At 48.4% G+C, this 13,883-nt stretch overlaps 1 protein-coding gene across 1 annotated transcript in view; it reads right to left on the bottom strand.

Annotated features, from left to right (window-relative positions):
- Positions 1 to 13,883, bottom strand: part of CELF4 (CUGBP Elav-like family member 4) — a 748,518-nt gene that overhangs the window by 90,743 nt on the left and 643,892 nt on the right. Inside the window, exons 4-5 of the mRNA XM_056848895.1 lie at positions 11,026 to 11,154; positions 2,953 to 3,032 (exon numbers count right to left, since the gene is read on the bottom strand). Coding sequence (XP_056704873.1) covers positions 2,953 to 3,032; positions 11,026 to 11,154 — 209 coding nt within the window. The remainder of the gene's footprint in view (positions 1 to 2,952; positions 3,033 to 11,025; positions 11,155 to 13,883) is intronic.

The raw sequence follows: 13,883 nt of genomic DNA, 5'->3' as shown, positions 1-13,883 counted from the left end.
TCCAGGGGAACTGATCTTAGTTGTAACAGCGGGAGATCTCCAGCCACTACCTGGAGGTTGGCAACTACGGTTGCCAGGTCCCTCTTCGCCACCGGCGGGAGGTATTTGGGGCGGAGCGTGAGGAGGGCGGGGTTTGGGGAGGGGAGGGGCTTCAATGCCATAGAGTCCAATGGCCAAAGCGCCCATTTTCTCCAGGGGAACTGATCTCTATCGGCTGGTGATCAGTTGTAATTGCAGGAGATCTCCAGCGACCACCTGGAGGTTGGCAACCCTATTGGCAACCCTAGAGGTGGGCCATGACCATGATTGCATTCTCGAGACAAAAGCCCCCCCCCCCCGAGAAACATGTCGGAGTGCGAAGGCAGCCGCGTGCCCTAAGAAAAGAAGCTGAGAAATGAAACTTCCATCCAAGAAAGTTGCTTTTTTGGGGAAAGTGTGAGGCAACATATGTTGTGTGAACAGGAAGTCACAGCGGAGCGATAATTGCGACAGCTGTGGAGGAACAGGAGTCTGCGGCAGGAGCAAACGGCTTGAGACCTGACAGGAATGATGATGGATGCCCCCCGCCGGAGGAAGAGGAGGACAAAGCGTCTGCCACTCCAAGAAGCTGAGCCGCAAGACGAGCTTTGGGACAGCAGGAGGCCTAGGGCTGCCAACCTCCAGGTGCTAGCTGGAGATCTCCCGCTATTGCAACTGATCTCCAGCCGACAGAGATCAGTTCACCTGGAGAAAATGGCCGCTTTGGCCATTGGACTCTATGGCATTGAAGTCCCTCCCCTCCCCAAACCCCACCCTCCTCAAGCTCTGCCCCAAAAACCTCCTGCCGGTGGCGAAGAGGGACCTGGCAACCCTACTCCTGATAGAGAAATTCCTGGAAATTTGGAGGTGGAGTCTGGAGATGGTGGGGTTTGGGGACTTCAATACCATAGAGTCCGATTTCCAAAGCGGCCACTTTTTCCAGGGGAACTCATCTCTGTCGCCTGGAGATCAGTGGCAATAGCGGGGGATCTCCAGCCACCACCTGGAGGTTGGTTTCCCTAGTTCCAGTGAGCACCAGAAGTGACATCGACCTATTGCTGGTGACATAAGGTTTTTTTTGGGGTGTGGTTTCGATTGTATTTCATAGTCTCTCCAATGAATTCAGGGTGGTATGCAAAGACTCCCCTGAAGTAACAGATGAGGTGACCCACTGGTTTGGATAAGAATAGTAATTGGATAAGAAAAATAGCAGGCAAAGGGGCAACTTGTACATCATTTGGCGTTGGAAAAGTTAGCCTTCAAACGTACATCGAAAGAGCATGCAGCAGATGTAAAACAGCTGTCGAAGAAACAACCGAATTTAGAAAACTTGAAAAAGAAAACGAGAAGGAAACACATAAAAGGCCTGTACAAAGCCAAGCATGGTGTAGTGGTTAAGAGCGGTGGTTTGGAGCGGTGGGTTCTGATCTGGAGAACCGGGTTTGATTCCCCACTCGTCCACAGGAGCGGCGGAGGCTAATCTGGTGAAATGGATTTGTTTCCCCACTCCTACACACGAAGCCAGCTGGGTGACCTTGGGCTAGTCACCCTCTCTCAGCCCCACCTACCTCCCAGGGTGTCTGTTGTGGGGAGGGGAAAGGTGATTGTAAGCCCGTTTGATTCTTCCTTAAGTGGTAGAGAAAGTCGGCATATAAAAACCAACTCTTCTTCTTACCGTAATCCTGATGGTCTGATGAATGATCACAGGTCAGAAGTTAATTCCTGCCACCAGGATCCCGCTTCCTTACCCCATGAATGTTCAATAAATTCAGACTGAATACGTGAAAAGAGCTCACCCCTCCATTCAAAACCCTCAACTGGCTGCACATATTGCACGGATAGAACCCCGTATGTTAATTATAGGTTTTTTGAACAACCCCTTCTTTTGTCTGTTCTGGACCTTCTGCCGATCAGTTACACTGTCGGGCTTGTGAGAGTGAATCATTTTTCTCTCGTCACTCTTGTCACGCCATCCATAATATTCAACACCTCCACCTGGTCTCCCCTTAATCACGTTTTTGCTTCTATACTGGGGAGCCCAGACTTCGTATTCCTCTCTTAATAAAGATGATGCGTTGGCTTCCTGACTTTAAGGGACTTTTCTTTACAATCCGCGAGGTCTTATTTTTTCTATTTAAATGATGGCACTGGCACATGTTTTGCCCAAACTTTTTTCTCTTTTTTTTGTTGTTGCAAGGGCATGACATGCGTCAACATTTTGCACACCGCGGACGAATCTGCCCTTTTTATGGTTTCTAGTTTCGGGTATGATCCAGAAACTACAGAAATAGCAGCCATGTTTTTGAAGCAAGCTCTAATGATAAAAATCAAACAAAAAATATAACAGCTGCTATTCCGGTTACTTGTAGACACTCGTTCTCTATATATACCTTATATTCACTGTACTCCGGCATACCTCATTCTATTCATATCTATTGCTACAGATTTTGATATTGATGTTTTTATTATTTGCCAAATTCTGGAATACCTTGCACGATTTGTTATGCCAATAAAGGTTTTTGAATTTGAATTTGGTTTCTAGTTTATTAGATGCTAGGCCTTCCTTGATATACATAGCAACACCCCCTCCAATATGCCCTTCCCTGTCATTTCTATGTAGTTTGTAACCAGGGATAACTGTATCCCACTGGTTCTCTCCCCTCCACCAGGTTCCTCCATCCCAGTTCAGGTAGCTAGCTAGAAGCCTTTGCCTTTCCTATCTAGTGTGGAGTTCTCTCACAATAAAGAACTTCTCTTCCTTTTGTAAGTCACAAGCCGCAGCGTGAACTGATTCCTCAGGCAGCCGGGCTGTACAATGCCGCTGTGCAGACAGGCAGCTCTGCTTTCAAGTTGGAGCAGGAAATGCTCGGCTGGACGGACTAACGCTCTGAGAGCATGGGGGGGGGGTCAAACAGGCAAGAAGTTACGACTCACCGGCATTGTCTGGCTTCCGTGCAAGGCATTGATGGCCGCCTGGGCTTCCGCATGCGAGGAATATTTCACAAACGCACACCCTGCAGGGAAGAAAAAAACAAGAAATAAAAAAGCCAATAAGAATGTGCTTCAAGTGGATGGGAGGGGGAAGGATCCATACTTGGATGTGTTTGGGGTGTGTTTTCCCAGACCGCTTCCCAAATGTACTTCTGCTATCTTTTTAGACAACATCTGGTCCAGTCAGATTATCACTGCGTTGCACAGCATTCTAGGAACCCGCTGATCTCTATGGTTTTTACCATAGAGATTGGGGAGATTCCAAGAGTGACTAGAGTCTTCATCCACTGGCAGTAGACAGTGATAGAGGGGCACGGACCAATATCCCTGGGGAGGGAGTTCCACAATTTGGGCACCGTGACCAAGAAGGCCCTCACTCAAGATGCCACCTATCTAGTCACCTGCAACACTCTAGGAGTCCTTCCGATCTCTATGGTTTTTACCATAGAGATCAGGGAGGAGGATTCCTGCAGCATTGTGTGACACAGTGACATCACTTCCGGTTACTCAGCTGAAAACAACTCTGCTTTGTTGCACAATGCCTCCCCCCGCCCGTTTGCTCCCACTGCTTGTAAGGACAGTAGTGGGGGCCAGGGGGTGAAGGGCAGGAGGTTGTCCATCACAGCAAACTGGCAGCCCTGCTTAAGGAATGCCTAGTACCAACAAGAAGAAGAAGAAGAAGAAGAAGAAGAAGAAGAAGAAGAAGAAGAAGAAGAAGAAGAAGAAGAAGAAGAGTTGGTTTTTATATGCCGACTTCTTAAGGGAGACTCAAACTGGCTTACAATCACCTTCCTTTCCCCTCCCCACAACCGACACCTTATGAGGTACGTGGGGCTGAGAGAGCTCTAAGAGAGCTGTGACTGGCCCAAGGTCACCCAGCTGGCTTCATGTGGAGGAGTGAGGAAACCAACCCAGTTCAACAGATAAGCCTCCGCCACTCATGCAGAGGAGTGGGGAATCAAACCCCGTTCTCCAGATCAGAGTCCACCGCTCCAAACCACCGCTCTTAACCACTACATCACAGAAGGTCATCTTCTGAGCTTCTGCTTCATGTGCCCTTGCATTCTGAGGCTAGATGGGTGGCTTCCTTGGTCTTGGTGATAAAATTATGGAACTCCCTCCTCAGGGGTATTCGTCTGTCCCTCTCTATCACTGTCTTCCACCAGTGGGTGAAGACTTCCTGCTCTGCCTGGAGTTCCTTCAAGGATCCCTCCTTCCTGACTTATATCTCAATCTGCTGTCTTGTGTTGAATTTATCTCTGCTTTGTTGTTGGTATATTTTTATCATTCTTTATGGCATATTTCTATTATTCTTGTTATCATTGTTAGCTGCCCTGGTGTTCCCGACTGGGTAGGCAAGTGGAATAGGAACAAAGAAATAAGAGTTGGCGAAGTCTCAGGAAGGAGGAGGGCATCTTCAAAAAAGCATTGATCCTTTCTGCATTTCACCGTTTATGACTGACACATCGAGATCGCTCAAGCGATGGGTGAAGTTTATGCCCATGTGGATTTCAAGACCAGAGAGGGCAGCTGAACAACACACAAAAATGATCAGGAAGTAGGGTTGCCAGGTCCCCACTTACCTTTGGCGGGAGCTTTCTGTGTTATGTGCGAGCGTTGTAAACCAGAAGTGCTGCCTGGCGCATGGGGCTGCAGCGGGCAGTCTGCTCGCCTCGGGGAGGGCAAGGGAAGGTTCCTGGCTGGCGTGCGGGCCTGCAATGGGCAGCCCGCTCGCCCTGGGGAGGGAGAAGACAGGCTTCCCGGCTGGCACACGGGCATGCGTGTGCACGATTACCAGCCGACCCTCAGCTGGTCGGCGGGCAGAGGGGCACTTTACCGGGGGTTTGCCCGCCACCAGCGGGCACCTGGCAACCCTATCAGGAAGGGAGGATAGTTTACTATTGAATAAGCCAATATATTTTTTTAAATGATAAACGAACAGATTCATTTCAGCTATCCTCGCTACTAAGTTCTTGTAGAGTTCTTCGTTGAGGACTTCTTATGCCAAAGGTTCATCAGATCTTTGTTTCATTTTACAATATCTAATAGTCAATGGATGGACTCATGTCTATCATGAAAGCCGTAAACCTTGCCCCCTCCACAAGATGTGGTAGCCTTTTCTACATATTTGGGGGACTCCACAGGTTTGCATAAAAGAAAGACTTAAAGTAAAATCCTATGCAGAGTTACTCTAATCCAAGGCCATTGATTTCAATGCACTTAGACTGGAGTAACTCTGCAGACCTGGATGTCCCGGGTTAACCTGATCTCATCAGATCTCAGAAACTAAGCAGGTTCAGCCCTGGTTCGTACTTGGTTGGGAGACCACCCAGGAAGTCCAGGTCGCTATGCAGAGGCAGGCCCTGGCAAACCACTTCTGAAATACCTTGCCTTGACCTGGGTGGCCCAGGCCAGCTTGATCTTGTCAGATCTTGGAAATTAAGCAGGGTCGGCCGTTGTTAGTACTTGGATGGGAGACCACTAAGGAAGTCCAGGGATGCTGCACAGAGGCAGGCAATGGCAAAAACCACCTCTAAACATCTCTTGCCTTGAAAACCCTACAGGATCACCATACGTTGGCTGTGACTTGATGGCACTGTGCACACACACAATAGCCCTGGCTTGGACGGCCCAGCCTATCCCAGTTTTGTCAGGTCTCAGAATGTATGCAGGGTCAGCCCTGGTTAGCACTTAGATAGGAGGCCACCACGGAAGTCCAGAGTTGTGATGCAGAGGGAGGCGATGGCAAGCCGCCTCTGAACGAGAGCAGGAGTGGTGTAATGGTTAAGAGTGGTGGACTCTGATCTGGAGAACCGGGTTCGATTCCCCACTCCTGAATAGGAGTGGCGGAGGCTAATCTGGTGAATTTGTTTCACCACTCCTCCACATGAAGCCAGCTGGGTGGCCTTGGGCCAGTCATGCTCTCTCAGCCCCTTCTACCTCACCGGGTGTCTGTTGTGGGGAGGGGAAGGGAAGGTGATTGTAACCCGGTTTGATTCTGCCTTAAGTGGTAGAGAAGGTCGGCATGTAAAAACCAGCTCTTCTTCTTCTAGCCTTGAAAACTCAATGGAGTTGCTGTAACTTAGCTGGACATCAACTTGACGGCATTTTCTACCCCCATGGATAAGAAAAACTTTGCAGATGACTGCTGCAACTGAATTACCTAGAATTACCTTGCCCTAAAAAACCTGAGCATGCTCAATGTCCTCAAAATGCTAAGAAGAAGGAGGAGGGTTGGTTTTTATACCCCAATTTTCTCCACCTTTTAAGGAAACTAAAACGGGCTGAACCCTTTGCGTCTTATTGAATCCTGGAAGAGGTTTGGTTTTGTGGGTGCCCATATGGGAAGTTTCCAACTTGTCTCTATCTCCCTGCACCACAACTCCTTGTGGGGCCTAGGGTTGCCAGCTCCGAGTTAGGAAATTCCTGGAGATTTGGGGATGGAACGAGGGAGGGTGGGGTTTGGGGAGGATATAAAGGAAGTAATAAATGGAGGGCAGATTAAAGGCAAGTTGGTTGGTGAGTGGGAAGGAGAGAAGGAAACAGGGAAAACAGAGGATGTCGGGACAGCCAGCAGGAGAGAAATGATGTGGGGATACAGAAGAAACCAAGTGCTCCCTGTAAATAGTACACCACACAACTGGGCCCAACTTGGGAGCTGTGTTGGCACGAGGGTTGCCTGGTCCCTCTTCACCACTGGTGGGAGGTTTTGGGGGTGGGGCCTGAGGAGGGTGGAGTTTGGGCAGGGGAGGGACTTCAATAGAGGGACATGGTAGAGTGTCCCCGTTGCTTCCGGGTTTACCTTGGACGGGACATTTTTGTGCCACCTAGGGTTGCCAGGTTCCTCTTTGCCACTGGCCAAAGTGGCCATTTGCTCCAGGTGAACTGATCTCTATCGGCTGGAGATCAGTTGTAATAGCAGGAGATCGCCTGCTTTTACCTGGAGGTTGGCAACCCTAGTGCCACCCTAGCTGGCCTGTTTCTCCCACCGGTCAGCTGAGGGGTGGCGGGCAGGCCTGTTAATTATTAACAGGCACCTGGCAACCCTAAATGTGGGAGATTGGGCCCTGGAAAGAGCTCCTGAGTCGAAACCGACAGGATCCCATCTGAACAGAGAATCTTCTGTTCAGTTTGGAGAGGAAAGCCATCATTCACCTGGCATTAAATATTGATCTGCTTGTATTATATCATCACCTGCAAGCTCCCGCAGATGATACCAGCCCTGCTGAGGCAGTTCATATGTCACCGGCTATTTTGACAGGCGACAACGTGAAGAGACATCATTTCTGCAACGCGGCGGAGAGAAATCTCCGTCACCGTAATGGATGAGAGGGGAAAGTTGCATCAAAGATGATCCAAGTGACTCGGGCTTTAGCCGTGGAGGACGTGAGATAAAACACAGCAGAAACATGGGGACGCGCGCAGCGATACTAGAAACAGAGATTCAGGGTCATGATGTTTAGGGACAGCGCCGTCCGATAGACCTAGGCTCTCTCTGCTTCAAACAGAGCAGACTGGTTTGTACGGTCAGCGGGCACCATGCAAGGCCCCTGGAAGCAGGTACAGTTTGCTGTTTCAGGTGGGGCCTCGCCGGGGTTACCAGCCTCCAGGTGAAGCCTGGAGATCTCCTGAAATTAGAACAGATCTTCAGGCAACAAATTGTGGAACTCCCTGCCCCAGGATGTGGTGATGGCTGCCAGCTTGGAAGACTTTAAAAGGGGAGTGGACATGTTCATGGAGGAGAGGGCTATTCATGGCTATTAGTAAAAATAGGTGCTAGTCATGATGCATACCTATTCTCTCCAGTATCAGAGGAGCATGCCTATTATATCAGGTGCTGTGGAACACAGGCAGGGTTATGCTGCTGCAGTCGTCTTGTTTGTGGCTTCCTTGAGGCACCTGGTTGGCCACTGTGTGAACAGACTGCTGGACTCGATGGGGCCTGGGTCTGATCCAGCAGGGCTTTTCTGATGTTCTTATACCTATTCCCTTCAGGATCAGAGCAGCATGCCTGTTATATTAGGTGCTTTGGAACACAGGCAGGATGCTGCTGCTGCAGTCGCCTTGCTTGTGGGCTTCCTGGAGGCACCGGGTTGGCCACTGTGTGAACAGACTGCTGGACTTGATGGGCCTGGGTCTGATCCAGCAGGGCTTTTCTTATGTTCTTATGCCTATTACCTCCAGGATCAGAGGAGCATGCCTATTAGGTGCTTTGGGACACAGGCAGGATAATGCTTCTTTTATCTTGTTTGTGGGCTTCCTAGAGGCACCTGGTTGGCCACTGTGTGAACAGACTGCTGGACTTGATGGGCCTTGGTCTGACCCAGCATGGCTTTTCTGATGTTCTTATACCTATTCTCTCCAGGATCAGAGGAGCAGGCCTATTATATTAGGTGCTGTGGAACACGGGCAGGACAATGCTGCTACAGTTGTCTGGTTTGTGGGCTTCCTGGAGGCACCTGGTTGGCCACTGTGTGAACAGACTGCTGGACTTGATGGACCTTGATCTTATCCAGCAGGGCCTTTCTTATGTTCTTATGTAACAGCGATCATTCCCCCTGGAGAAAATGCCTGCTTTGGAGAGTGGACTCTATGGCATTGTACCCTGCCGAGCTCCCACCCCTATCCACCCCAGGCTCTGACCCCAAATCATCAAGAACTTCCCAAGCCATTGTTGGCAACCCTATCTAGACATGGTTTTCTGTGAATGTTCAAGAATCCCTTCTGTATATTGAACACTCAGATAGCTAAAGATCATACTGCTTGTGATATTTAATTGTAGTCTGAGTACTGAATGAGCAGTAGATTTCCTGGAATTACAACCAATTTCCACACTACAGAGATCAGTTCCCCTACAGCAGGGGTGTCAAACATACAGCCCGCAGGCCAGATCTGGCCCCTTGAGAGCTCATATTCAGCCCGCGAGACAGCCGAGGCAGCCCCCGCATTTCCAGTCTGGGCTGGCAAGCCCGCTGCAAACATGCCAGCCGAGGCAGCCACCCCCCACCCCAGTCCCGAGGTGTCAATGATCAAAGACTGTTAAATAAAAGAAAATACTGTAAGAGTGTTATTGTTTTAAGCATGTTTGTATTTTAAGTAAAAGATAAAGTAAAAATAACATCATTAATTGGCATTTCTTGTATCTTCTATATAAAGTTTGTATCTCTCGTAAAGGTAGTCCTCTGTGCAAGCGCCGGGTCATTACTGACCCATGGGGTGGCGTCGCATCCCAACATTTACTAGGCAGACTGTGTTTATGGGGTGGTTTGCCATTGCCTTCCCCAGTCGTCTACACTTACCCCCAGCAAGCTGGATCCTTACTTTACCGACCTCGGAAGGATGGAAGGCTGAGTCGACCTTGAGCCGGCTACCTGAAACCAACTCCCATCGGGATTGAACTCAGATCATGAGCAGAGCTTGGACTGCACTACTGCAGCTTACCACTCTGTGCTATGGGGATCTTATATTTCATGATGAACACATAAAACTGTCTTATACTGAATCAGACCCTTGGTCCACCAAAGTCCGTATTGTCTACTCAGACCGGCAGCAGCTCTCCAGGGTCTCAGGCAAGGGTCTTTCACAGCACCTACTTGCCTAATCCCTTTAACTGGAGATGCCGGGGAATGAACCTGGGACCTTCTGCATGCCAAGCAGATGCTCTACCACTGAGCCATGGCCCCTCCCCTTTCCAACAGGGTACCTGGCATTAAATCTCTTGTACCTAGCATTAAATTTTATAGTGCACTTGGCCCGGCCCAACCAAGTGACATTTTTGTAATATCCAGCCCTCATAACAAATGAGTCAGATACCCCTGGCCTAGAGGATATGGCAAATGGAAGCTTCAGTGGGTGGACTGTATGGCATCACATCTCTGCTGAGCGCTCTCCCCTCCCAAAAGCCCACTCTCCCCGGGCTCCATCCCCAAATGTAGACGGTACAGCTAACACAGGTCAGGATACAGTAGGGTTACCAGCTAGGGTTGCCATCCTCAAGGTACTAGCTGGAGATCTCCTGCCATTATAGCTGATCTCCAGCCGATAGAGATCAGTTCACCTGGAGAAAATGGACACTTCGGCAATTGAACCCTATGGCATTGATGTCCTTCCCCTCCCCTAACCCCTCCCTCCTCAGGCTCCACCCCCAAAACCTCCCGCTGGTGGGAAAGAGGGACCTGGAAACCGTATTGCCAGCCCCCAGCTGGGGTCTGCAGATCTCCTGGAATGAGAGCTGATCTCCAGGCAACAGAGAGGAGGTCCCCTGGAGAAAATGGCTGCTTTGGAGGGTGGACAGTACGGCATTACACCAGGCATTACACACCGATTCCATGAACATGGGCTCCAGACATCATTCATTCTTTGGCCAGGAGAGAAAGGCATATGGCAGCTAGGATTGTGCAAAAAAAGGGGGAAAAAAGGTAAATTTTGGGTTCGGGTTTATTGGGCCAGTTTTCCCCCTGTAAACCCAGAAAAAGCCAAATACCCCTAATGGTAAAGGGGTATTCGCCTTTATTTCCGGGTTTACCGAAAACATTCGGGTCCATTTAAGTCTATTGGGATTTTTTTTTAAAAGCTCCTGTGGGGTCATTTTTGAAGGTAGAGTTCCCAAATTTTCAGAGTAGCTTCAAGGGACTGTCCTTGCACGAACCCCGAGATTTGGTGAAGATTGGGCCAGGGGTCCGATTTTATGGGGTCCTGAAGGGGTCACTCCCTCCTCCATAGAAAAGCATGGTAAAGTTTACAATGCTCTTCTATGAAGGAGGGTGTTGACCCCTTCGGGACCCCATAAAATTGGACCCCCAACCCAAACTCTACCAAACATTGGGGTTCATGCAAGGACAGTCCCTTGCAGCTACGCTGTGAATTTGGTGACTACCTTGAAAAGTACTTACTTTTCATAGTCTGTATTGGCTGCTTCCTCACCAAAGACTCGTGGGAAAACCCAGTTTCCCATGAATGCTTGCAACGGGCCAGCACAAAGCTGCTTTATTTCCCCTTCCTTTTCTTTTGTCTTACCTTTGCTGTTGCCATCTGGGCCCCGAAGGATCGTGCACTCCTCAATGTTCCCAAACGCCTCAAATAGCCTGCGCACGTCGTCTTCTGACTGCTGCTTGTTGAGCATGCCCACAAAGAGTTTTCTGTCTTCTGGAACAAAATAAAGAGATGCTTACCATATTTCAGAAGGAATGGGAAAGCGGAACAGACTCAGTGGGGCAGCATCTGCCAGAGCAAGTTTTGGGAGGGCAACGTCTCCAGGGACTGTGAATGACAAAAGGGGGGGCCCAAATAAATCGGAGATCCGAGAAGCAGCCGCAAAGCAATTTCAGCCTCCTACCCTTTGGTCGTGTGAACACTTTCACTTGTAAGGGAATTCGGTTTTGAAAGTTGTGAGACTCCGGCATATTTTAAATCTATTTCCAACCTGCCTTTTTCTCCCCAACGGATCCGAAGTGGCTTAAATCGTTCACCTCCGTTTTATCCCCTCAGCAGCCCTGCGAGGTAGGCTAGGCTGAGTGTTAGGGTTGCCAGCTTCAGGTTGGGAATTATTCAAGAGCACTTTACTATGCAGGTGATAGAGTCGCACTGTACTAAATGTTTCACAAAATTATTTGGATAAATGATTCGGGACTGTGGTCTCTACTACTGAGTATAGCTTGCGGAAACTAGGATCCGACAATACAGTGTTTGCATCATTTAATGTGTCATGTTAATACTTATGTTTTGGGTCAGTTCTACATCCCTAATTCCTATTGCATTGTTCATTCAAGGTCCCATCCTGTTGATTGTACTGATGCATTCTATGTAATCCACCTTGAGTCCAAGTGAGAAAGGTGGGCTATAAATAACAGAAATAAAAATAAATAAATAAATAAAGATTTTTGGGATGGAGCCTGAGGAGGGTGGGGTTTGGGGAGGGGAGGGACTTCAATGCCATAGAGTCCAATTGCAAAAGCAGCCATTTTCTCCAGGGGAACTGATCTCTGTTGGTTGGAGATCAGTTGTAATAGTGGGAGATCTCCAGCTACTACCTGGAGGTTGGCAACCCTACTGTGTGTGTGTGTGACTGGCCCAAGGTCACCCAGTGAGCTTCCATGGAAGGGGTGGGATTCGAAACTGGGCTTCCCAGATCCTAATCTGACACTTTAACCACTATACCACGCTGGCTGCTAGCTACAGCTTTATAATACATCACTTTAACAGTCACGGGTTCTCCCAAAAGGATCCTGGGTAGGGTTTCCAGTTCTGGAACCAGACGTTACAGCAGATTTGGGGGAGTGGAGCCAGAAGAGGGTGGGATTTGGGAAGGGGAGGGACCTCAGCGGGGTAGAACGCCATACAGTCCACCATCCAAAGTTGCCATTTTCAGCAGGGGAACTGATCTCTGTCATCTGGAGGGTCTGAAGAAGTGAGTTGTGCCCCATGAAAACTCATACCCTGCCAGAAATTTTGTTAGTAATTAAGGTGCTACTGGACTCTTGTTCTGTGTAAATGTGAGCAATAATTCCTTCCTCCTTCTCTGGAGACATTTACAGAACAGATGTAACCAATTTGAATAAATACTTGTCAATAAATAAACAAATTCTCCGGGCTTATTTTACATTCAATGAAGGAATGTGCATATTAACCCTCTCTGAGAAGATAGGATGCCAAACCCAGATGGCTTGAGGAACCAGATGGTCAATTCTTATTAATCCCCAGGCCCTAATGTTTACAACAGGAATACACAAAAGATGTCTGTATAGCATGGTTGTAAAAGCATTTTGTAATTTAACATAAGAACATAAGAAAGGCCCTGCTGGATCAGACCAAGGCCCATCAAGTCCAGCAGTCTGTTCACACAGGGGCCAACTAGGTGCCTCTAGGAAGCCACAAACAAGACGACTGCAGCAGCACCATTTCTCTGGTTCAACGAAAAAGTTGATGGTTCAAATGAGTTCTTTTAAACTGTGAGATGAACTTATGGTTGCAAACATGTTTGACAGTCAGATGAACCTTCGCAGAATACTTTGGCATCAATATTGACAGCTGACATTGTCTGGGACTTGGGGATTAAATAGCTTTTTCTAACCTGTACCTCTGCTGACTAATCATTCTTTAGTTATACTGATAATTCAGAATGATCATCTGATTTCTCCTGGGTTGTACATGAAGAAATAAAAGCTTGAGGCTACAGGAAAGGAAGTGGTTTATGTAACAGTTTGGAAAAGCTGGATGAAAGAAAGCATTATGCAGTTATTTGAGGATTTTTTTAAATCCTTCAAGTAATACGTAGTCCCCTGCTGGGTCACTGTTTTGCCTGAATCTTTCCCCATGACTGTTGCTTCTCAGCTGCCTTTGGTAAGAGACATTTTGGCTTCACTGTTCACAGTCCTTTTAGCATTCTTTGAACAGTAAACAACCACAAAAATTAAAAGTAGCTTTTTTCTAACCTGCACTTCTGAAGGATGGCTGTTCTTTTGTTATGATGACTAAGAACGATCCTCTGATATTTACTTAGTTGTTATATATACAAGAGATACACCTAATTCCCATTAGACGCAATCTGTATGTGTGTATGGGGTGAGCAGCTTCTCCACTATTTGAAACTGAACACCACCACTCCAAGCACAGGATGTTCCGGGCAGACCGCACATGTGTGGGCTGTTGGACTTCCAACCACCAGAACTGGTTGGCCACTGGGTGAGACAGGATGCTGGACTAGATGGACCACTGGTCTGATCCAGCAGGGCTCTTCTGGTGTTCTTATGAAGGCCTCGGCCTCTAGGCCCTGTTGTTGGACCTCCAGAGGAACTGGTTGACCACTCTGTCAAGTATTAGAGAGTAGGACTCTTAATCTTGAGCGCAGGTAGGCAACTTAACCATGGACTCCAAGA

The sequence above is a fragment of the Euleptes europaea genome, chromosome 4 (genome assembly GCF_029931775.1).
Source record: "Euleptes europaea isolate rEulEur1 chromosome 4, rEulEur1.hap1, whole genome shotgun sequence".
Classification (NCBI taxonomy): Eukaryota; Metazoa; Chordata; class Lepidosauria; order Squamata; family Sphaerodactylidae; genus Euleptes; species Euleptes europaea.
Note: the sequence above shows the minus strand (reverse complement) of the source record. Positions and strands in the feature narration are given on the sequence as shown.